We start from the raw sequence: 23,807 nt of genomic DNA on the forward strand, positions 1-23,807 counted from the left end.
GTCCTAAAATGGCAGCAGCAACATTACTCTTCACTTCCAACCAGCCAATCACAGTGCTTGTTCTCAAGGGACTGGCACAGCCAATCAGAATGCTTCAATTGTTGTTGTTTTATTTCCTCTTTGAGCTCCTTAAGTATCCCCTCAGTACTCCCTGGTATTACAGCATTGCTAGATATTTATACATTTAGAAGATTACTTTCTTTGAAATAGATGAATATATTTTCATGTTTTCTGGGTAAAGATCTAGTTTTCAGCCAAATTTGATGCAATTCCTTTCAGCCATTTTGGTTTGAATGTTGTCTAAAGTTCCTATGGGAATTGCATAGAAAAACCTTGTTTTGGGATCCCTCCCGTTTTTCTCCATCCCGGCTTGATGATCACCCCAAAACATTTGAGGAAACAGCTAAGGTGGATGAACCTTTTCTCTGAAAGTTTTTTGAAGATGCATTAAACTGCTCTAAAGTTATTAGCAAAACAAAATATAAATTTCCTATGGAAAGTGAGTCTCACTATAACTTCACAGCGGTGATGCCCTCTGTGTAAAGTACATGCATGGTTTCCGCAACTGACTTTCGCATAAGAGAACACTGTCTAGTTTTGTTGAAGGCTACTGCAATGTACTAACTAAAGTTCACAATCTACTACCAACTAAAACCGTTTGCACTGAGAGTAAGATATAACATCCCTTACCTGTCCAAATGTACGAAGGAAGTAACTTGAATTTGGATGTGGAATGCAGCTGCACGACTACCCATCGGCTGCCCCAGGACTCCGAGTAAAACCTTGACTGCAGTAACATCTGAACTAGAATGCGATGTTCCATGTAGATACAGCAGGATGTTGCAGTGTGCCACTACACGTTGTACATGGAAGTATGCTTCAAGAGTGAGAAGAGTGTGCTGTGAAGGTTGCTGGTCTTCTGCAATAATGTTCTCTAATCCACAGAAGTAACACTGTAAAGGTTCAGAAACCCATGGACGATGCTGGTGTGTGGCGGACTCTGCAGAGCATCGGACAACATGCCTCCTTGCAGGAGAAGCTCCTTGAATTAAAAGGTAAACAAACATCAGATTGTGAGAAATGGCCTAAGGGAGACATTTTGAGGTGGAGAATTGCACTGCCAAGATACTAGTACATTGTACAAAGAAACATCCATGCACATAAGTGAATGTTACTTCAAGTCCAGGAAAGTTGTGAGACGACCGGATGCTAGGCAGAGCAAGAGTAGAGAAATGTGAAAATATGCAATCACAACAGAAATGGAAGTGCTATCAGTGCTGCTAGTGAAGGTATGGAGGGAAGAGGAAAGTTTGAGACTGTACTGCAGGTTAAGGAGGCCAATGAGAGTTCAATAGAGTTAATTAATTGGTTGAAGTTTGGTCCACAGGTACATGATTCTGCCTTTAGGCATTCTAGTGGGAATTTTCAACTTGGGCATGTTAGTGTAGGAAGATGAGAGTGTGGCTGTATACAGTACTTTGAGCCAGCAAATTCAAAAGGTAAGAAGCATTTGGGACATATTTGACTAGTTGGATGTATATTGAAATCTGTTCTACTATTCTGCACTCTTCTTAATGTAAGATTTTAAGCTTATTGCATGCAGGATGTTGTGGTATCCCTTCATTGCAATGTGAAAAATCTCTTTGAGCTGAAGTTTTAGGAATCAGTTGTCCTGCAGAAACTGTGCAGTGCGGTCCATAGGATTGTAATGCTGGGAAAGCCATGTAGGATTTGTTTGACTAGTTGGAAGTTGCAGGAAAGTCCTGCATATTTCTGAACACGTTTGAAAATATCAATGTGATGTGCTGGTCTCTAAGAAAAGTTGCTTCTATGTCTTTGAATTTGCTCTGCAACATGTGTTTGGGAAATATTCTGAATTGAGTAGCCATCTGTTGAGGCTTCTTCTGCTGCATTAGCTATCTGTCTTTGGAAATGACCAGTAGCGGCCTGTATTTGGGACGAATGGCAGGGCAGGTGGGCTGGGAAGGGGTGTTTGGGGCTGAGGAGGCGACACAGGGTCACGTGAAGGGTGGGCGGCAAAACATAATTTTTTTAATAACTTACCTTCAGTGTCCCGCGTCACACTTCTTCTCTCTGCTGCTGCAGACAGACACAGTCTCACAGAATGCCCTGCGACCAATCCTGAAGCTGCTCTCGCATGAGAGCAGCTTCAGGGCTGGCCTAAGCTCCCTTGTTTGGTCCTTGAGGAAAGGCTGGGAGTCTGTGCCTGCTCTCTCCAACCCCAGCAATGCAGCTGGGGTTGGAGAGTTTCACTGCGAATGATAGTTTGACCGGCCTCAGACGGCTGGCCAAACCATCATGCACATTGAAGGGAGAGCACTACCACTTACCTGAGTGCCATTAGCCCCCAGGCCCTGCCCCCAAGACTTGGCAGGAACAAAGAAACCAGCATTGGCATAGCCAGTAGGTCTCTCCTTTGGGACCTTATGTGTTTAGCCAGAACTTTTGACTATGTTGTAGAGCATTGTGGCTGCTATGCATCATGTTGCACTTTTAAATATGTTTTACATGTTAATTTGTAACGTGTGGCTCCAAACTTTGCAACATAAATTCATCACTCTAAATTGTGCACTATCCATAATTCAAGGACAAGAATTTCTTTTAAATGCCTGGCAATGTTCAAGTCTCTCGTTCTTTTGCGAGGTGCAGCTTGTGGGATTGTCAGACATCCCCACACACGCTGTACAATAACATTGCGCCAGCCCCACAACACTGCCATCTGAGCGTGCATTTCTATAGCATGAGACTGTAAACACGCCCCGGCCACTGGAGTTTAAAGGAGCATGGTACACCCATGCCAGGGATCTGCAAGCTCTGAAAAGCCACTAAGGCAAGTTCGCCCAACAGCCACCACCAATATTGACTTTTTTCTTAACATTTCGGGGATGCGAAGACCAGCGTTTTAAAATAAAGTAATCCAGATTTTTTTTTCAAACATAGTACAAAAATAGAGACACTTCCTGAATCTCGAAATCGGTGCAAATGTTTGATTATATGAGGACAGTGCCTGGCTAGTAACCACAACCCCTGGCTGCTTTTATTTTAGTGCTAAGATTCAATAGTATACACTCGCAAAACCTCCCGGACATATGTTTTATGCGAATGAAGCCTGACGGAGGCGGTAGCACCTCCCGAGCGTAGTGACATACTGCCTGGACTCCCACAAACCAGGTACAAGCAGTCCAAAAAACTAAATGTAAAAAAGCATAGAAAAACCGGAAAAGCAAACAAATGAACTGGTGTTATTACTCATCCACGCCGTATTTTTCCTCCTTTTCGGTGGGGACCCATCGAGCCATTTTCAGGTTGAGCTTCGGCGGGGTACCCCTTTCTTTGGAAGCGGTATTTGGGGATTATTGACCGATCCCCTGATCCCCGTCACACGCGTGCAGGCAGGCAGGGAGGTGGAACAGGCAGGAAATTGCACTCTTCTAAGTGGCCATTTTCCATATCTCAAGCCAGCAGTAGGAAAAAGTTTTGCCAAGACTGCATGCACGGCTGTTGCACCGTTGCCGGAGAGAGGCAAGCTCCAGAGTCCGACGGGCCTAAGAGGTGCTCGGCAGCAGGTCCTGGGTCTGGTGGGAGGTACAGTGGGACCAGGGCCGGCAGGCAGCAGAGCCGGGGATTCCAGCGCTGGGAGGGAGCAGAGCTGTGGGTCCTATGGCTAGGAGTGGGAGGAAGCTCATACCCGGCAGCCGAGATGGGATGGAGCTCCGCAAAAGCCGCGGGGCTGGGTTGGGAGGACGGTTGGCTACAGCCTCTGGGAAGGGAGGAAATTCAGTGCGGCTGGGTCCCGAAGAATAGCTGGGCGGACATAACCAGCTAGCGTTGGGTGTTTTTCTGAAATCTATCAGATATTCGTAAAAAGTAACACACAGGGGGATGTTGACCTAGGGCCAGATGTAGGTAAGTAACATTTACCGAATCTTAATTACCGAAAATTACCGAATTTTACCGATTCGGTAATTAAGATTCGGTAAATGTGAGGGGTTGGTATGTAGGGAATCCAGATGTTCCCTTTTACCGAATCGGTAAAATTCGGTATTTACCGATTCGGTAAATACCGAATCGGTAAAGCCTATTGATTCCTATGGGCTTCAAAGCCCCTAGAAATCAATAGGCTTTACAGATTCGGTATTTACCGAATCGGTAAATACCGAATTTCACAAGGGTGCAGGGGGTGTCACTTTGACACCCCCTGGCACCCCCTAAACAGGATTGGGTGCCATGTGGCAGGCATACAAGCCCTAGGGGCAGGTCTGCCTGTCATATGGCACAGGTGTGCATGCACACATGTGCATGCACACCAGAATCGGTATTTTACCATCAAATAGTATTTGATGGTAAAATACAGATTCTGTAATGCTTGTGGGACTCAGAAGAGTCCCACCTACATATCAATTTTACCGAATCGGAAAAAATACTGATTCTGTATTTTACAGAATCGGTAAATTTACCGATCGGTAAATTTACCGATTCTGTAAAATACAGGGCCCTACATCTCAAATTGCATTTACCGGTCGGTAACGGCCGAATTCGGCCGTTACCGACCGGTAAATGCCTACCTACATCTGGCCCTAAGTGTCTAAAAGTACATGGTTAAACTTTATTGTTCGAGGCATATGAGCTGCAGAACCTACATTTAGCAATAGATCGCCACCTGGTGTTGGGCTCGGATGATTGCAGGTTGTTGTCTTCTTGGAAGAAGTCTTTGTAGTCACGAGATAGGTGACTCCTCCCTTGGACAATACTGTGCATGGTCATCGACTCCATCCTCAGTTTTTTTCCGCCATTGGGTTCAGATGAAAGTTTTCCGCTCCGGCTAGAAAAGACTTTTTTCTGCTTTTTTCGAAGTGAGAAACTTCAAATAAACTTCTTTCGACATCGAATAGACTTTCGACATCACCAGCTACATTCCGGTGCGTCGACGCGGGCCGTTGGGCCAATCGGTGCCGTGCGGCCTACGCCTCATGGACAGAACTCCATTCAAGAGATGCCCGGTATGTCGAGCAAAATTCCCTCATAGCGACCATCACGAGGTTTGCAACCTCTGTCTCTCGCCAGAACACGACGAGTCGACCTGCACAGCCTGTGCCTCCTTCCGATCGAAGAAGACCATCCGGGATTGGAGGGCCCGTCGACACGAGATCAGCACCAGTACCGGAGGCCATCTTTGATGAGGAGATCGTCGAAGAAGACGTCTCCGAGGACGAATATCCAATCGAAGATATCTCCGAGGACGAGGCTCCACTCGGCGCAGAGGAGGACTCGCCTGATCTCTAGATTATATCGGGGGCAGAGGATTCGGACGATTTAATTCCATCTCGACAACCCGTGAGTACATCTGCCCCTGCACGACAGACATTACCCAAACAAAAGGCAATGGTCAGCACTCCGCCCATGGGTCCAGTCGAGACCGAAATTTACCCTCTAACGCCTGCCTTCGGGCCCGGCTCCGAGGAAAGAGAATACGCCTTCCGGTGCCTCGGCACCGAAGAAACACCATGTGCCATTTACACCTCCCTCCATTGGCACCGAAACATCCTTCGACACCGAAGGACTCGTCGGCACCGAAAACAAAACACCCTTCGGTGCCCAAAGACAAGGACACTTCGGCACCCGTACCATCGGTGCTGAAGCCAAAACCTGTACCAGACCCGAAAGCTTCGACTCCGAAACCTTCCGGTTCAAAAAATAAGGAGGGGAAGCCCTCTAAGATCGGTACCAAAGATCCCAGATAAGACTAAACAACCTTCGGCACCGAAAACATTGCCAAAAGACTCAGTTACTCCTTCTAAGGCAAAAAACACTAAACAACCTCTATCGGCTCCGAAAAAATAGACGCCGAAGAAGATTATAGAAGAGGAAGAACTGTTTAGACCAGATCCTAGACAGAAAAAGGTCCATATTAATTCAAAGACTGGACATGTGGAAGCAATTCCTTATAAAAAGAGACCAGCAGACACACCACTTACACCTGTGGTTCCTGCAAAAAAGGACTGTGCAACTTCTCCAATGCATCCTTCCTCTCCTTCACCTTCTTCCTCTCCTATTACTCCAGCAATCATGTCTCCTTCAGCCACACTACGGAGCTCCTCTGGACTGACCACAGCTGCGTTCACTTCACCTACAACAAACCAAAACCCACCAACCACCTCCAACCAACTCTGCAAAGAAACTGGAACAAAATCACCATGGACCAGATCTCCGCATCGCTCCTTCTAAACACCCCAGCCCACTCTTCTAACGCAAACGAAGCCGCCGCCAACCTCACCCTATGGTTATCCAACACCGCCGACACCTTAGCACCACTGAAGAAACGTCAAAACAAACCTGCCAGCAAAAAGGCCTCATGGTTTAACGATGATCTTAAGAAGTCCAAGAAACTCTGCCGCTCCCTCGAAAAGGCCTGGAAAAAAGACCCAACCACTAGCACCAAGGACGCCTTCAAAAACGCCACCCGCACTCACCACCAACTAATCCGAAAGGCCAAGAAAACAGCATTCAAGGATCGACTTGACAACAACGCCCACAACAGCAAGGAACTTTTCAACATCGTCAAGGAATTTTCCAATCCCTCGGCCAACTCCAACGACATCACCCCCTCTCAAGCCCTCTGCGACTCCCTAGCCTCATTCTTCCACAACAAGATTGCAGACATCCACAACAGCTTCGACAACCAACCCGGAAACCAACCCACCCTACCTTTTGCTGAACATTCTCCCCCCGTGAACACCCTTAACGACTGGAACCCAATCTCCACTGAGGACACAATCCGCCTGATGAATTCCATCCACTCAGGATCCCCCACAGACCCATGTCCTTACCACATCTTCAACAAAGCAGACTCCGTCATAGCACCGCACCTCCGAGACGTCATTAACAGCTCCCTCAACTCCGCCACCTTCCCGGAAGACTGGAAACACGCTGAACTCACCGCCCTTCTGAAGAAACCCACAGCGGACCCCAGCGAACTCAAAAATTACCGCCCCATCTCGCTCCTTCCATTCCCGGCCAAAGTCATCGAGAAAGCTGTCAACAACCAACTCGCCGCCTTCCTCGAAGCCAACAAATCCCTCGACTCCTCACAATCTGGCTTCCGAGCAAAACACAGCACTGAGACCGCCCTCATCGCAGCAACAGATGACATTCGAACTCTACTGGACAATGGAGACACAGTCGCCCTCATCCTCCTCGACCTCTCTGCAGCATTTGACACAGTCTGCCACAGCACCCTTTTACAACGCCTCAATAACATCGGAATCCAAGGAAAAGCACTTGAATGGATCACCTCGTTCCTCACCGGAAGAACTCAGAAAGTCCGCCTCCCACCATTCAAGTCCGAGGCCACTGAAGTCATCTGTGGCGTACCACAAGGATCCTCACTCAGCCCCACCCTCTTCAACGTATACATGAGCCCCCTCGCGACCATCGCCCGCCAACACAACCTCAACATCATCTCTTACGCGGATGACACTCAACTAATCCTTTCTCTCACCAATGACCCCAGCACCGCCAAAACTAACCTACACGAAGGAATGAAAGAAGTTGCCGAATGGATGAAACAAAGTCGTCTGAAACTGAACTCAGACAAAACAGAAGTCCTCATCTTAGGTACATCCCCCTCTGCATGGGACGACTCCTGGTGGCCGGAAGCCCTCGGAAAGGCACCCATCCCGACAGACCACGCACGGAACTTAGGCATCATACTGGACTCTTCACTCTCAATAAATAGACAAGTCAGCGCCGTAATCTCTTCCTGCTTCAACATTCTTCGCATGCTGAGAAAAACATTTCGCTGGATCCCCACCGAAACAAGGAAAACAGTCACCCATGCTCTGGTCACGAGCCGACTGGACTACGGAAACACCCTCTACGCAGGCATTACCGCTAAACTCCAGAAGAAACTCCAACGAATCCAAAACGCCTCAGCCAGGATCATATTAGACATCCCACGCAACGAACACATCTCCGGTCACCTTAAAGACCTCCACTGGCTACCCGTCAATAAGAGGATCACTTTCCGACTGCTAACCCACGCACACAAATCACTCTACGACATCGGACCAGAATGCCTCAACTCACGACTGTCCTTCTACACCCCCTCCCGCCAACTACGTTCTTCCAGCCAAGCCCTCGCCACTGTACCTCGCATCAACAAGACCACCATGGGCGGCAGATCCTTCTCATACCTGGCTGCTAAAACATGGAACTCACTCCCCGCTTACCTTCGCCTTACCCAGAACCACCTAGCATTCAGAAAGCAACTTAAAACGTGGATATTTGACAAGTAATCTTCCTCCCCTCTCTAAGCGCCTTGGGACCCTCTGGGTATGTAGTGCGCTATATAAATTCTCTGACTTGACTTGATATGTGGAACCTATAACTTCTCCTATTCAATCTCCTGCATCATCACACCACACTGACGAGGAGTATGATTTAGATGGGGGAATGTTGTTCCAGAGCCACCCACATACCCTTTAGATGAGGATATCAACACAGAATATCCCAAGGATGATGATTCATATAATTTTACTCCAAATAATGCACCAGACATCCCTAATCCTCAGTACTACCCAACAAAAACTTCCCCTACAGAGGATAGTATTGGGTTTAATCATTTATTAAACAGAGCTGAACTTTACCATGGGGTTCCTATGCACTCTGATGCCATTGAAGAGGATTTTTTGTTAGACACTTTCGAACATTCACAAAGGTCTACCCAAATATTACCAATGATCAAGGGAGTCATTAAACATGCTCCAGAGATTTTTAAAGATCCAGTACGGTGTAGGGTGTTAAACCCTAGAATAGAGAAAAAGTATAGGCCAGCACCAGCTGATCCAGTATACATTAAGGGTCATCTGCCATTAGACTCCTTGGTAGTGTCAAATGCACGCAAGAGGGCCAATTCTCAAACTTCTGGGGACACAACCCCGCCTGACAGAGTCCAAAATGATTGATGCGTCAGGGAAACTAATTGCTGCACAAGCAACAAACATATGGCGCATAGCAAACACACAGGCTTTACTCTCACGCTACAACAGGGCTCATTACGATCAACTAGAAAAGTTAATGGAACACCTACCAGATCAAAACCGGGATCTGGCAGCAGAACCTTTACAGGAAGGCAAATTAATATCTAATGCCTCAATAAAATGCGCACTAGATATAGCTGACACAGCATCCAGAGCAGTGAACACTAGTGTTATTCTCCGGCGTCACGCCTGGTTACACATTTCGGGTTTTAAGCCAGGGGTACAAACTACCATCCTAAACCAGCCCTTTAATCACAACCAATTGTTCGGGCCGGAAGTAGATAATACATTAGAAAAGATGAAGAAAGACAGAGACACTGCTAAGTCTATGGGGGCATTACAATCCACCCAAACTAGAGGTTCTTTTCGCCGCTCCTCTTATAGAGGAGGCTCCAAGCAGACCGGCGCAGACACAACATCATCTTTTAAAGCACACACACAGACCTCCTCTAATAAAGGCTATTTTAGAGGAGGATACAGAGGCAATAACAACAAGGGAAGAGGAAGAGGTAGTAACAACAACCGCTCCTCTTCCACCCCTAAGCAGTGACTTCCCTCTGCCTCCCCTACAGCATTCCACTCCTGTGTTGGGCAGATTAACACAGTTCCTACCTATCTGGAACTCCATCACAACAGACAGGTGGGTAAGACAAATTATCCAACATGGCTACTGCCTAGAACTCACAGCAACCCCCCCCGAACATGCCACCCAGGCAGCGTCCAATGTCTGCAGAACACATAACTCTGCTTCAACAGGAAGTTCTAGCACTTCTACAAAAAGATGCTATTCAAGTAGTTCCGTTAGAGGAACAAGGAACAGGAGTTTACTCCCTGTACTTCCTAATTCCAAAAAAGGACGGGACATTAAGACCAATTCTCGACCTCAGGCCCCTCAACCACTACATACAATCAGATCATTTTCACAGGATCACTTTACAACAGGTACTCCCATTACTACAACAGGGAGATTTTCTGTCCACACTAGACCTAAAGGATGCCTACTTTCACATTCCAATACATCCTGCGCACAGGAAGTATTTAAGGTTTGTCATACAAGGACAACACTATCAGTTCAAAGTCCTTCCCTTTCGGGGTCACAACAGCACCACAAGTGTTTACAAAGTGCTTAGCAGTAGTGGCAGCACATCTCAGCAGACAACAAATACATGTCTTCGCCTACCTCGACGACTGGCTCATAAAAGCAAGATCGTACGAGTGTGCATAACACACAAAACAAACAATTCAAACACTGCACAACTTAGGGTTTACGATAAACTACACCAAGTCGCACCTAGAGCCTTCGCATGTACATCAATATCTAGGAGCTACTATAAACTCATCGGTAGCTCTAGCGTATCCCAGTCAAGCCAGGATTCAAAGTATTCAGAACTTAGTCTCCCTTTTTCAATGCCAGCACTCTCTACAAGCCAGAGTGTTCATGAAACTAATAGGCATGATGGCGTCTTGCATCTTTATAGTTCCTCACGCAAGACTGCAAATGCGCCCACTACAAGAATGTCTAGCACAACAGTGGAATCAGGCTCAAGGTCAGCTCACAGACCTGGTGTTGGTAGACAGCCGTACATATCGCTCTCTGCAATGGTGGAACACCAAAAATTTGACAAAGGGACGGCCGTTCCTAGATCCAGTTCCACAGATAGTGCTCACGACAGATGCATCCCTCACAGGATGGGGAGCCCATCTCTTGCATTATACCACACAAGGTCAGTGGAACAATCAACAGAAACAGTTCCACATCAGCCATTTAGAGCTGCTAGTAATTTTCCTAGCTCTCACGACTTTTCGTATAAATCCAAAACAAAGCTGTCCTAATCCAGACGGACAATATGACAGCCATGTATTATGTACAAAAACAGGGGGGGACACACTCTCTGCAACTGTCCCAATTTGCACAGAACATCTGGAGATGGGCCATCCCTCAAAACATACATCTCACGGTAGAACACCTTCCAGGGATCCACAACCAGATAGCAGATCTGTTGAGTCGCCAGTCACAACAGATTCACGAATGGCAGTTGCACCCACAAGTTCTTCAACCATTCTTTCAAATGTGGGGGCATCTACAAATAGACCTGTTTGCCACCCACGAGAACTCAAAATGCCCAACCTTCGATGCCAGGTTTCCACACCCACGGTCGGAGGGGAATGCAATATGGATGAACTGGTCAGGCAGATTTGCGTACGCTTTTCCGCCTCTCCCACTCATTCCATTAGTAGTACGCAGGCTCAGACAACAGTCTCTCAAACTAATACTAGTGGCCCCCACATGGGCACGTCAGCCGTGGTTCACCACGCTACTAGATCTCTCATTGGTTCCACATCAGAAATTACGGCTCACGCCATCCCTGTTAACACAGAACCGTGGAGAAATAAGGCACCCAGAACCAAGCCAACTGAATTTGGCGATCTGGCTCCTGAAGTCCTCGAGTTTGGTTACTTAAACCTACCACCAGACTGTATGAATATAATTAAAGAAGCTAGAAGACCCACTACCAGAGCATGCTATGCTGCTAAGTGGAAACGATTTATAATATACTGTAACAACAATCATATTGATCCTTTGGATGTTTCCATCCATAATATCATTTGCTACCTTCTACATTTACAAAGGCCCAATTTGGCTTATCTTCCATACACCTGCATCTAGCAGCAATTGCAGCGTATTTACAAAATAGACAACATCTGTCTCTCTTTAGAGTACCTGCAATAAAAGCTTTTATGGAAGGATTAAAAAGAATAATCCCACCTAGGTTACCACCTGCTCCAGTATGGAACCTAAATGTGGTCCTTACAAGACTCATGGGACCCCCTTTTGAGCCATTACATAAGTGTGAACTGCAATTCATAACATGGAAAAACTGCTTTCCTTGTTGCCATCACCTCTCTCAGAAGAGTTAGTGAAATACAAGCATTCACAATAGAAGAACCATTTTTTCAAATACGTTCTAACAAAGTGGTTCTTAGACCCAATCCTAAATTCCTACCAAAAGTGATTACTCCTTTTCACCTAAACCAATCAGTAGAGTTACCAGTGTTTTTCCAAAGCAGAAAGAGCTTTACACACCTTAGATGTTAGAAGAGCTCTACTATATTACACAGACAGGACTAAATCCTTCAGAAAGACAAAACAACTATTTGTATCTTTCTCTCCCCCACACAAAGGCAATCCCATCTCTAAAGGAGGAATCGCTGGATGGATTGTAAAGTGTATTCAAATATGCTATCACAAAGCTAAACGTACACTAACAGTTCCTCCTAGAGCACACTCCACTCGCAAACTACGAGCCTCTATGGCTTCCTTAGGAAACATACCACTAGAGGACATATGCAAGGCAGCAACATGGTCTACAATACACACCTTGACTAAACACTATTGTGTTGATGTGCAAGCCAAGCATCAAGCTGCAGTAGGCCAAGCTGTTCTTAAAATACTATTTCAGTATGCTGCAACAGATACAAGTGACCACCGCTAGGGGAGACACTGCTGCACAATCGTTGCTAAATGTAGGATCTGCAGCTCATATGCCTCGAACGGAAAATGCTACTTACCAGTATGCATCTGTTCTTGGCATGTAGAGCTGCAGAATCCTACATGCCCTCCAGCCTCCCCAGGACTTGTATCCGTTCCAGTACTCATCTTACTTAGATGCACACGCACGGACATCCTTTCTCTTTACTTCTACTAACTCCATCATTTCCCATCATGGCGAAAAACAATCTGTGGATGGAGTTGATGACCATGCGCAGTATTTTCCAAAGGAGGAGTCCCCTATCTCGTGACTAAAAATACTTCTTTCAAGAAGACAATAATCTGCAATCATCTGATCCCAACACCAGGTGGCGATCTATTGCTAAATGTAGGATTCTGCAGCTCTAGATGCCAAGAACAGATGCATACTGGTAAGTAGTATTTTCCTTACTACTATAGGTATTAGTTTACAAAATGTGTAAATACAATAGCACTCGTCCCCACCTTGTGAACTTACCTTCATTCACTTTATTACAAAGCATGGGTGTTCAGCATTGCCATGTTGAGAATAAAACAAGCATTCGTAAAATGCACATTGGAATTTAACTTTACCAAAGGTAAACAAGCGTGGCCCTGCGGCTGCGAAAGTTAAAGCGACTCACAGCCATTCTCCAACAGTTTTCTATTGCCACTCGTGCACGTTTGGCATTTACCTTACGGGAGCGAGCAGCGGCAGGCATGATAATTGCTAACAGATGGTGCTGCTGCTCGCTCCCGCAAGGGAAACGTCAAACGTGCACGAGTGGCAATAGAGATAAGTGCAAAACATGCACGAGTTTGAAAAAAATTCCTGAGCGATGCCAAGAGGTCCTATGCAGCACGCGCTGCGTAGGTGAGACCTAACAAAACATCATGAGTCGTTTTTTTTTTTTTTCATTTCCTGCTGTGCTTTGGGGGGGCGATGCTCCTCTGCCATAGCGTAGGAGCCGCTTCTGGAAAAGATGACTGGTGTTCTGGGTCTTCTGGATGGAGACATTTAGCAAGGCATAAAAGTAAGTACAGTGTTAAAAATAAAAATGTAGGTGTGCAGTGATTTTTCAAAAGGAACATTGATTAATAGTAAACCCAGTTTTATTTGTGGGGATTTTCATGAAAACATAGCTGCACACCAGTATGTAATCCTTGAACACTTTACAATATACAATATCTTCTTTTTCAGAAAATAATTTTGACAAAATTACAGTACAGTGTAATTGTTGGCTACATTCTACAAATTTAATTTGGTTTTTCATTTCAAAACTAGTCCATTCAAATGTGAAATTACAGCAAACTAAAACGTTTTGCTTAAGGATAACTTTACCACAAATCTGAGATGTGCCTGCACATTAAGGGCCTTATTTTCTGAGAAGTGTTGCATCGCTGCGACAAAGCAGCGATATAACACTTCTCAGTGTGCCCTCCTTGCGACACCATTGATGCGTCATATTTACTGTATGATGCATCATGTCACAAGGAATGTTACGGTATGTCATGTTACTTGAACTTTTAATGTGCACGGTTACCCTGGGGTGTCCTGGCGCTAAGCACTGCCTGCAAATTATTAGGATTGGAAGATGTTACTGGGTAAACAGCCATGTTTTTAGGCCCTTTCTGAAAGAGAGGAGATCTGCTGAGTTCCTCAGATAAAATGGGAGATCATTCCAGGCTTTACAGGTGCAGGTGATGAAGCTCCTGCCCCCATTAGCTAGCTTTTTTAATCTGGGGTACCAGGACTTGTTTTGCTCCTGTGGACCGAAGAGTCCTACCCGGAACATACCACATACATTTTTGCCTCAAGAGGTCCTGGCCTATTCCGTTAAGGGCTTTAAAAGCCATGCAGAGGGCCTTAAAACGTACCCTTTGTTTCACGGGGAACTCATTCTTAACAGAGACAAATGTTGGTGTCCCTGTCAGCAGTCTGGCAGCTGCATTCTGCATGATCTGAAGCCTATTAATATGCTGTTTTTGGGCATTCAGATGTAGACTGTTACAGTAGTCTAGTCGTGCCATAATGAATACCATGATCACTGTCCTGAGGCTCCCTTCTGAAAGAAAAAACTTTATTTTCTTTATAATTCTTAGTATTAGGAAACATGCTGAGACCACCATACTTATGTCATCACCAAACATGAGCTTATTGTCCACTAACACCCCCAGGTTTTTTGCTTTCCTAGTGGGAATAGGACAGATACCCAGTCTGGTGTCCATATGTGGGGGTTGTTTCCAAACATGATGACCTCTGTTTTGCCTGAATTTACTTTGAGGCAGTTGGATGACTTCCACCCTGAGATGGTTTTCATGCAATCATGAAAGCGAGCCCGTTTCCTTCTCTTCCCCATCCCTGAGTAACAACACTATTTGAGTGTCGTCTGCATAGGAGGTAAGTTGGAAGCCAAAGGATCTTATCAAGCCTGCCAAGGATATCACATACAAGTTGAAGAGCGTCGGGCTCAAGAATGAGCCCTGCCGCACCCCACATGGAAGAGAAAATAACCTAGACCTGTGGTTATCCAAATCCACCGTTTGTGTTCTTTCAGAAAGGAAGGACTTCAGGAGATTCCAAGCAGCACCTTGAACCCCTGCTTCAGACAGCCAGTCCATCAAAACTTCATGATGGACCGTATTGAAGGCTGCTGACAAGTCTAACATGATCAGTATTGCCCTACCGCTGCTATCCAAGGCCTCCCTCACTTGAGAAGTATGGCTCAATGATCAGAGCGGCAGACCATGATGCAGAGGTCTAGCCCGGGACCAGGTTTCAATTCCCCGCCCCGGCGGGTCTTGGGCTCAAAATTCCACGGACCTGATAATTCTCGCCTCGGTGCCTATTCCAATCATGGAGGCCCACTCTGCAATTCTGGGCAATAGCTTGCTTAATCTCCACAACGGCCCCCACAACGCTGAGGATGCCTGGCCTCCACCTTGGGGGTGCCCAGGAGTGGACGCCTCACAGGGAAAGCCAGGATGGGTTCCACAGCGGTATTCGTACAAGCGCCTTGAGACCCTTGCGGGTGAGTAGTGCGCTATACAAGTATCAATTTACATTTTCCTCAGTTTATTTAATTAGGGCCAGCTCAGTGCTGTGTTCTGCTCTGAACCCGTATTGAGACGGGTCGAGTATATTGTTAATTCTAGAAATGTACTGAACTGGGTATTCATCGTTTTTTCAATACTTTTTGCAGGAAGCAGAAGTCATGAAATTGGCCTATAATTGTTTGGGTCCTTGTGGTCAATGGATGTTTTTTTTTTTTAATAGGGGGAGAACAGAGGCCTTCTTCCAATTTCTGGGAAATATGCCTGATGTAAACATAGCTTTAAACAGGGGTGTGATCGCTAACCCTATAACTTCTGGGATTTGTTTCAGTACAAATGCTGGACAGGGATCCATAGGAAACCATGAACGAATAGAGCTCAACAGTTTGATTGAGTCTAGAGTCACTAGCAAAGAGAAATTGTCTAAAATCAGTGTGAGTAGGATCTGTTTGGTTTCATTTTTGGTGGCAACAACCTTTATCCCCTTTTGAACTAATGTAAAGGAATAAAAGATGGATTCCACCTTCAATTGGAAGACTTTGGCCAGTTTTTCACATAATTTTGGAATACCATGGCTCTTGGGGGCCATTGGGGGCGAAAGTTTAATAATGGTTTTTAAAAGTTCTTTGGAATTAGATTTAGCTTGAGACATTTGTTCTGCAAAGAACTTTTTTGGGGGTTACCAGCAGTGATTCCTTATACAGTCTGAGACGATGCTTATACTTTTCTTTATCCATGCTTTTTTAACCTCTCCTCTAAACCTGTTCTAATCGCTTGCATGTCTGTTTATGATTCCTTAGTTCAATCACTCAATCAGAGGATTTGTAAAGCGCGCTACTTACCCGTGAGGGTCTCAAGGCGCTGTGGGGGAGGGGGTGCTGCTACTGCTTGAAAAGCCAGGTCTTGAGGAGTTTTCTGAAGGTGAGCAGGTCCTGGGTCTGCCGCAGATGGGTGGGGAGGGCGTTCCAGGTCTTGGCGGCGAGGAAGGAGAAGGATCTGCCACCGGATGTTGTTTGTTGGATGTGCGGGACGGTGGCGAGGGAGAGGCTAGCGGAGGGGAGCTGGCGGGCGGGGGTGTAGAAGTTGAGTCTGTTGTTCAGGTAGGCTGGTCCGGTGTTGTGGAGTGCTTTGTGTGCGTGGGTGAGGAGCTTGAAGGTGGTCCTCTTGTTGATGGGGAGCCAGTGCAGGTCTCTTAGGTGGGAGGTGATGTGGCTGCGTCGAGGAGGCGTTCTGGATGCGTTGCAGCCGTTGTAGGTTTTTGGTCGGGATTCCTGCGTAGAGTGTGTTGCCGTAGTCCAGCCTGCTGCTAACGAGGGCTTGGGTCACTGTTCTTCTGGTTTTGGTCGGGATTCACTTGTAGATCCTGCGGAGCATGCATAGGGTGTTGTAGCAGGAGGAGGAGATGGCGTTGACCTGCTTCGACATGGAGAGGGAGGGGTCGAGGATGAATCCTAGGTTGCGTGCGTAGTCCGTGGGTGTCGGTGCTGTTCCCAGTGAGGTTGCCCACCAGGAGTCGTCCCAGGTGGAGGGGGTGGGGCCGAGCATGAGGACTTGCGTCTTTACCGAGTTCAGTTTCAGGCGGCTTCTCCTCATCCACTCGGCGACGGCCTCCATTCCCTTGTGGAGGTTGGTTTTGGCAGTGTGCGGGTCCTTGGTGAGGGAGAGTATGAGTTGCGTGTCGTCGGCGTAGATGATGTTAAGGTCGTGCTGGTGGGCCACTTGTGCGAGGGGGGGCCATGTAGACATTAAACAGGGTCGGGCTGAGGGATGAGCCCTGGGGTACGCCGCAGGTGACATCAGTGGCTTCAGATCGAAAGGGTGGGAGGCGGACTCTCTGGGTTCTGCCGGAGAGGAAGGATGTGGTCCAGTCCAAGGCCTTCTTCTGGATTCCGGCTTCTTGGAGGCGTGTTCTTAGTGTGCTGTGGCAGACCGTGTCGAAGGCGGCTGATAAGTCCAGGAGGATGAGGGCTGAAGTTTCGCTGTTGTCAAGTTGGCGCCTGATGTCGTCTGTGGCGGCTATGAGGGCTGTCTCTGTGCTGTGGTTTCTTCTGAATCCGGACTGGGATGGGTCTAAGATGTTGTTGTCCTCGAGGTGGCGGGTCAGCTATGTGTTGGCGATTTTCTCGATGACCTTCGCTGGAAAAGGGAGCAGGGAGATGGGCCGGAAGTTCTTGATCTTGAGGTCCTTGCGGTCTGCCTTGGGTTTCTTGAGGAGGGCGTTTATTTCGGCGTGCTTCCAGCTTTCCGGGAATGTGGCTGTGTCGAAGGAGATGTTGATGTCCTTGTGTAGTTGGGGTGAGGTTGCGTCTGCTTTGTTGAAAACATGGTGCGGGCAGGGGTCAGATGGAGATCCTGAGTGGATGGAGTTCATGACCTTGCGTGTTTCGTCGTCGTTGACGTGGGCCCAGGAGTTCAGCTGGTTGGTGCGGGTGGTGATCAGGGTGGGTCTGTCGTGGTCTGAGCGGATGATGTGTTGAGACTGTCGTGGAAGTCAGAGATCTTCCGATAGAAGAAGGTGGCCAGTGAGTCACACAGATCTTGCGAGGGCGGGATGTCATTGGTGTTGGTGCTGGAGTTGGGGAGTTCCTTCACTATGTTGAAGAGCTCTTTGCTGTTGTGTGCATTGTTATCCAGGCATGCTTTGAAGGAGGATCTCTTGGCTGTTCTGATGAGGTGGTGGTGTCTGTGGATGGCGTCCTTGTGGGCTGCGTAGCTGTCTGGTGTGCGGTCGTGGAGCCATTTCCTCTCCAGCTTCCGGCATGTCCGTTTGGAGGTTTGGAGTTCTTCGGTGAACCAGGCGGGTTTCTTGCTGGGGTGGTTGATGGAGGGTTTCTTCAGCGGGGCGAGAGTGTTGGGGCAGTCGTTGATCCTCTGTCTGAGGTTGGTGGGGGCGGTGTCTGGGTCGGTGGGGTCGGTGGGTGGGTTCTGGGCGAGGGTGGGGGTCAGTTGGGCCTCGGTGACTTTGCTCCAGCAGCGGCTGGGCAGCTGTTGGGTGCGGTGGTGCGTGGTTGGTTTCTTGAAGGTGAAGTGGACGCAGCGGTGGTCGGTCCAGTGGAGTTCGGTGGTGTTGTGGAAGGAGATGTGGGTGCTTGTGGAGATGACTGGGTCGATCCTGTGGCCCGCGGCATGGGTGGGTTCAGTGGCTAGCTGTTTGAGCCCGAGGTTGGCGAGGTTGTCGATCCGGGTGGCAGAGTTAGCGTCGTTGTTCTTCTCGAGGTGGAGGTTCAGGTCACCGAGGAGGATGTAGTCTGTGGAGTCGAGTGCGTGGGTGCTGGCGAGGTCGGCGATGGAGTCGCTGAACAGGGCCCGTGGTCTGTGAGGGTGTGGACCTGGAGGGTGGACTTGTGGACGATGGCTATTCCTCCTCCGATTCCGTTGGTGCTGTCTTTGCGGGAGATCTTGTAGCCGTCCGGGATGGCTATGGCGATGTCCAGTGCCGAGGAGTCGTTCCACCAGGTCTCGGTCAGGAAGGCGACGTCTGGGGCGGAGGAGTCGATCAGGTCCCAGAGCTCGATGGCGTGTTTGCGTGCGGAGCGAGTGTTGAGGAGTATGCATTGCAGGTGTTTGGGTTCAGTCCTTGGGGGCTTGGTTGTTCTGTCGCAGGTGAAGTTGCAGGTGTGGCAGGAGAAGGGTCTGTAGGTGCGTTTCGGGGCGGCATGGAAGCAGCGGTGGTCTCGGCCTCTTGTTGAAAGTGTGGAGTGTGTTAGCGTCGTATCGGAGTCTGGTGGCGTGCGCAGGGTCCAGGGGTTCTGGCGCTGGGCGCGGTCCAGGCGCGGACGGGCGCAGGCGGGCTTGCCTTTGGCGTGCCTTCGGTGCGCTATCGGCGCGTCCGGGCGGCGGTCGCCATTTAAGGTGGAGAGGGAGGGAGGGAGGAGCAGCTGGGAGGCAGGTGGCGAGGGGGCGTGGCCGCAGGAGGCAGCGGTGGGGAAGAACCAGGGGACAAGAAGGCAAAAGGGGGTGGGAGGGGCAGCGAACTGGCGAAATCCGGGAAAAGAGAGGCAGAAATAAAAAAAAAGTACACAACAGGCACCGGCAGACAAAATCAGGCAGACTTACAATACTTGGCAAATCTGGGCAGGAGTAGCGGTCTCAGGTGGCCGCGAACTCGCACTGGAAGGGCTGCTGCAAGACTGCGGGCAGGTGAGCGGAGTGGCGGCAGGGGGACGATCCGGCCTGAGAACAGGTCAGGAGTCACCTCTGTATCCCGTCAGAGGACAGCTTAAGAAGTGGAGAGGGAGGGAGGGAGGAGCAGCTGGGAGGTGGGGGCGGGGCGGCGAGGGGGCGTGGCCGCAGGAGGCAAGAAGGCTAAATGGGGGTGGGGGGGCGGCGAACTGGCAAAAAACCGTGAAAAGAGAGGAAGAAATAAACAAAGTACACAACAGGTTGAGGCAGACTTACAAAACTTAGCAAATCTGGGCAGGAGTAGCGGTCTCAGGTGGCCGCGAACTCACGCTGGAAGGGCTGCTGCGAGACTGCGGGCAGGTTGAGCTGAGTGGCGGCAGGGGGACGATCCGGCCTGAGAACAGGTATATAGTTCTTCTATATACCAGGAGGCTGTTGGTTTGGCCCATTTAGGGGCCCACTTTTTTCCGAGGCTAATTTATTACATGCTACATCTTTCCATTTTGTGTATGCAGAGGTAACTTCGTCCACCCCTAAAGGGAGAGGGCGCATGGTTCTTTTCAATGCTTCTTCTTTACTGATGTATCTGTCATTGCAAAACTGACGCAATGCTGGATTTGTGTCTGAAGTGTGACGCAACTCCAGCGAGGGCTATGAGTATTGCACTGCGTCACCCTTATGCCTGCTATAAGGCAGGCGTAAGGATTTGACACAGTGGCGTCCTAGAAGCGGCACACTGAAATGTTATAGATTTCAATGCGCCACTTCTATGAGGCTTTGATGAGGGGGAACACCCATCCTGCATACAAAGTACATATTGATCGAGTTATCTAGCCGCAGATTCCATAACTTAGAATATCCCCAGGCGTCAGACTGGATCTGGAAAACTTTCCTCAGCAGCACCTCTGCATGCCGGGGGCAGTGCCGCACGGCTCCGCCCTGACGTCGTGCACGGACGTGACGTCAGCGGAGCCATATATGCCCCTCCCGGCGTGCTGACGTTAGTTTTCTTCTTTTCCACGTCCCAACGCGGATCCTAGAAAACCAGCAGTTCCTTGACCTGTTTTTCGGGCCTTCTCGACTCCTTTGGCGTCATGGAACAGTGTGCGATGCCTTCGGGCTTTAAGGCGTGTGAGACCTGTGCGTAGCAGATGTTTGTCACAGACCAGCACGCCATCTGTATGTGGTGCCTGGGAGTGCACCACGACTCCAAAGAGTGCAACGCCTGTCGACAAATGAAAGCCAAGTCCTTGAGGGAGTGTCGTATGAAATTGCTGGCCGCACGGCTGTCTGGCCCGGCACCTCCGCGCCGCCGTTCTCCCTCTCTGGATCGGGCCCATTTCCGAGGTCGTTCCAGGGGACGTAGTTCAGAGGTGGGTAAGCACAAGCATAAGTCGCGGAGGTCTTCCTCCCATATGCGTGACGCTGGGGCCCGTTCCTCTCGCTCCTTGCCAGGCACGGGAATCTGGCAGTCATCTCCTCCATACCCTCTCTTCCCGGGTGTTGGAGCCACGCGGGCCAAAATGGAGAGTTATTCAAAGGCACTCCACTCTCTCTTTGGGTCAACCCCTCTCACTGGTGCGGCTTCGGGTCCCACAGAAGTGGAAGGCACTCATGTCAGGTCCTCGCCGGGGAATTCGTCCTCGGTGCCGTCTGTGTGTGTCGACTGGTTCCGGAGTCGATATGACACCGACTGGACAAGGCCCACAGGGCCATCCCAGCCGCCCATCCAGCCCACCCGTTCAGTCACTGCATAGCCCTACGCAGCTTCCTGCGCTGACGTCTGAGGCGGCGCCAGGCCCGACGCCCTGTCGACGTCTTTCCTCCCCGCATATTGCAGTGGAATCGCTGTCGGACGGCGTCTAGGCCGAGTCCCCTCTGGAGGTCGTCGACGTTGATACGACTCCAACTCTGCATCGTTAGGCACCGGTGCCGGCCTCTACGCTTCCTCTTTTGCATGAGGTTAACGTTACTCTGGACTCCTCGGATGTCGATACAACTCCCACACGGTGTTGGTCGACGCCCTTGCCGGTGCCTACACCACCTCTTTTGCAAGAGGTTGATGTTCCTCTGGTCTCCCCGGGTCAGGGGTTGTTTCAGTGCCCCATGGTGCAGGTATCTAGTGTTATGTGGCCTTAAGATCCGCCTCCGGCTCCTCCAATTCTACTGTTTAGTGGACGGGTTAGTCTCAAACCGTCTTTTACTGACGGTTTATTGTCGCCACCCAGAATGGCAACTGAGGCTAGTGCTGCCTACGCACAGGCTATTCACAGGGCAGCAGCTATTCTCCAATTTCAACCACCTGTGGTTTCCCTGCCTTCTGATACTTTACTGGATCTTCTCCTCATGGAGCCTATTGAGGTGGAGCCTTTGCTAATCGTTGGGGGATCTTTATTTGACATACTGCTTGGCACATGGGCATGGCCCTCCTCTGTTGACCCTGTTGATCGTGCCATTGCACGCCGACACTGACCTGCCCCAGATGATCCACTCTGCCTATCCCTTCACCCTAGAGCTCAGGGTCAGGTTGTTCTGGCGGCTTTTGACTTGCAGCCCTCCTCCGCTTTGCCATTGTTGCCTACCAACAGGGAGTCTAGGTGGTTGGACACGTGTGGTCGCCAGCTTTTTGCCTCTGCCAGTGCGAGCACCCGCGCATTAAATACGTCTTGAGTGTTCACACGCGCTTCCTTTGCCCTTTGGGACTTAGTAGAGATCCTTCTTCCTTCTGTTCCAGAACGGCCACGGGCAGAATTACAGTGCCTTCTTCTTGATGGCAGAGAAATGGCGCAATTTTCCTTTCAATCTTAGCTTGGTGCAACTGACTCTGTGGGTAGGGCTCTTGCTCGGTCTGTGGCTTTGCGCCGCCATGCATGGCTGCACGACAGTCGTATCCCAGACAGTGTTCGGGATGCTCTTGGAGGTCTACCATTCAATGGCGGGGACCTTTTTTGACAGCCACACAGATTCAGCGGTCTCCCACCTCCATGTCTGGACTACCGTAACTCTCGACTTCTACCTTATAGTATCTTTTCCTCTGCATAGGTGATGTTGCCTTGTTGGTTTGGTTTAAAAAATGTCCCTGGTTCTTTGCATAGTACCCGGATAGTGTAGGAGGTTGTTCCGCTATCTTAGTATTTGTTCAATGCAGCCGGACGGCTGGTTCTGTCTTCCTTTCAGTCCTCTGAATGTGTGGTTTGCCTAAGAGAACTCGCCTCACAGGGGTTAAAACGTACCCTATGTGGGGTTTTTGCTGGCTATTTGGTAGTTGCCTTAACCTTGGTTCTCTCCTATGGAGTCTTCCTTACAGACATCCTTCTGTGGGTCAGGCGGTCCTCTTTTTCTGCTGTTCTGCGATCCTAACGTTACTATCGCTCTATTGCACTTTCGGTTTCAGTTGGCTCCATTTGTCTGTAGTACTTCTGAGCATCGGTATGGGTTCCTTACCATGCAGCCTCTGCCTTGCCTGCCTTGACGGGGTCTTTTTTCAGCATCGCAGTGATCTTCTTGTCCATGATGGCTGCTTTTCTTTTGTTGGCCACTGTCTCTTGGGGCCCTTGTTCTGTTCAGCTCAAGCACAGTTCTTTCACGGCTGACACCCTGTCATTGTTTTGCACCCGGGAAAAGCCGCTGTGCGGCACGCTTATTAGTGTTGGCACAAACATGGAGTGCACCCTGGTATGTCTGCTATAATAGGGTGTTTATGTTGTTGTTGTTTCTATAGTCCGCCCTTACTGGGCTTGTCTTTGGAGGTAGCGCCTTTGCCATGTCCGTTTTTGCTGTACATTGTCGTATGCCCTCGTTTTCTGGGCACTTTTCCAACTGGAGTTTTTCCACATTCCCTGCTGCTTCCGCACAGGTGTTTTCCACACTTCTGTTTTGGGTTCATACTGTAACACCCTCTAGGGAGTGTTCTCTTCAGGATACTCGCTCCTTGGGTACCTGGACCATTAGTTTGGTCCTGACTATTTCCACTATTGTGTCTGGCTTCATCTCCTCATCTGTCTTGTGGGGGACCGTTGCTCTTCCCGGGCAAGGGGCTGATGTCGCTTACGGGCCTGGACATT

At 49.0% G+C, this 23,807-nt stretch overlaps 1 protein-coding gene across 2 annotated transcripts in view; it reads left to right on the forward strand.

The window, feature by feature from the left end:
- LOC147717726 (E3 ubiquitin-protein ligase TRIM39-like) overlaps positions 1-23,807 on the forward strand; it is a 112,668-nt gene that overhangs the window by 50,171 nt on the left and 38,690 nt on the right. For both annotated transcript variants that reach the window (XM_086924507.1, XM_086924508.1), the window contains exon 5: positions 946-1,055. In XM_086924507.1, coding sequence (XP_086780633.1) covers positions 946-1,055 — 110 coding nt within the window. The remainder of the gene's footprint in view (positions 1-945; positions 1,056-23,807) is intronic.

This window comes from Lissotriton vulgaris, chromosome 5 (assembly GCF_964263255.1).
Source record: "Lissotriton vulgaris chromosome 5, aLisVul1.2, whole genome shotgun sequence".
Taxonomy (NCBI): Eukaryota; Metazoa; Chordata; class Amphibia; order Caudata; family Salamandridae; genus Lissotriton; species Lissotriton vulgaris.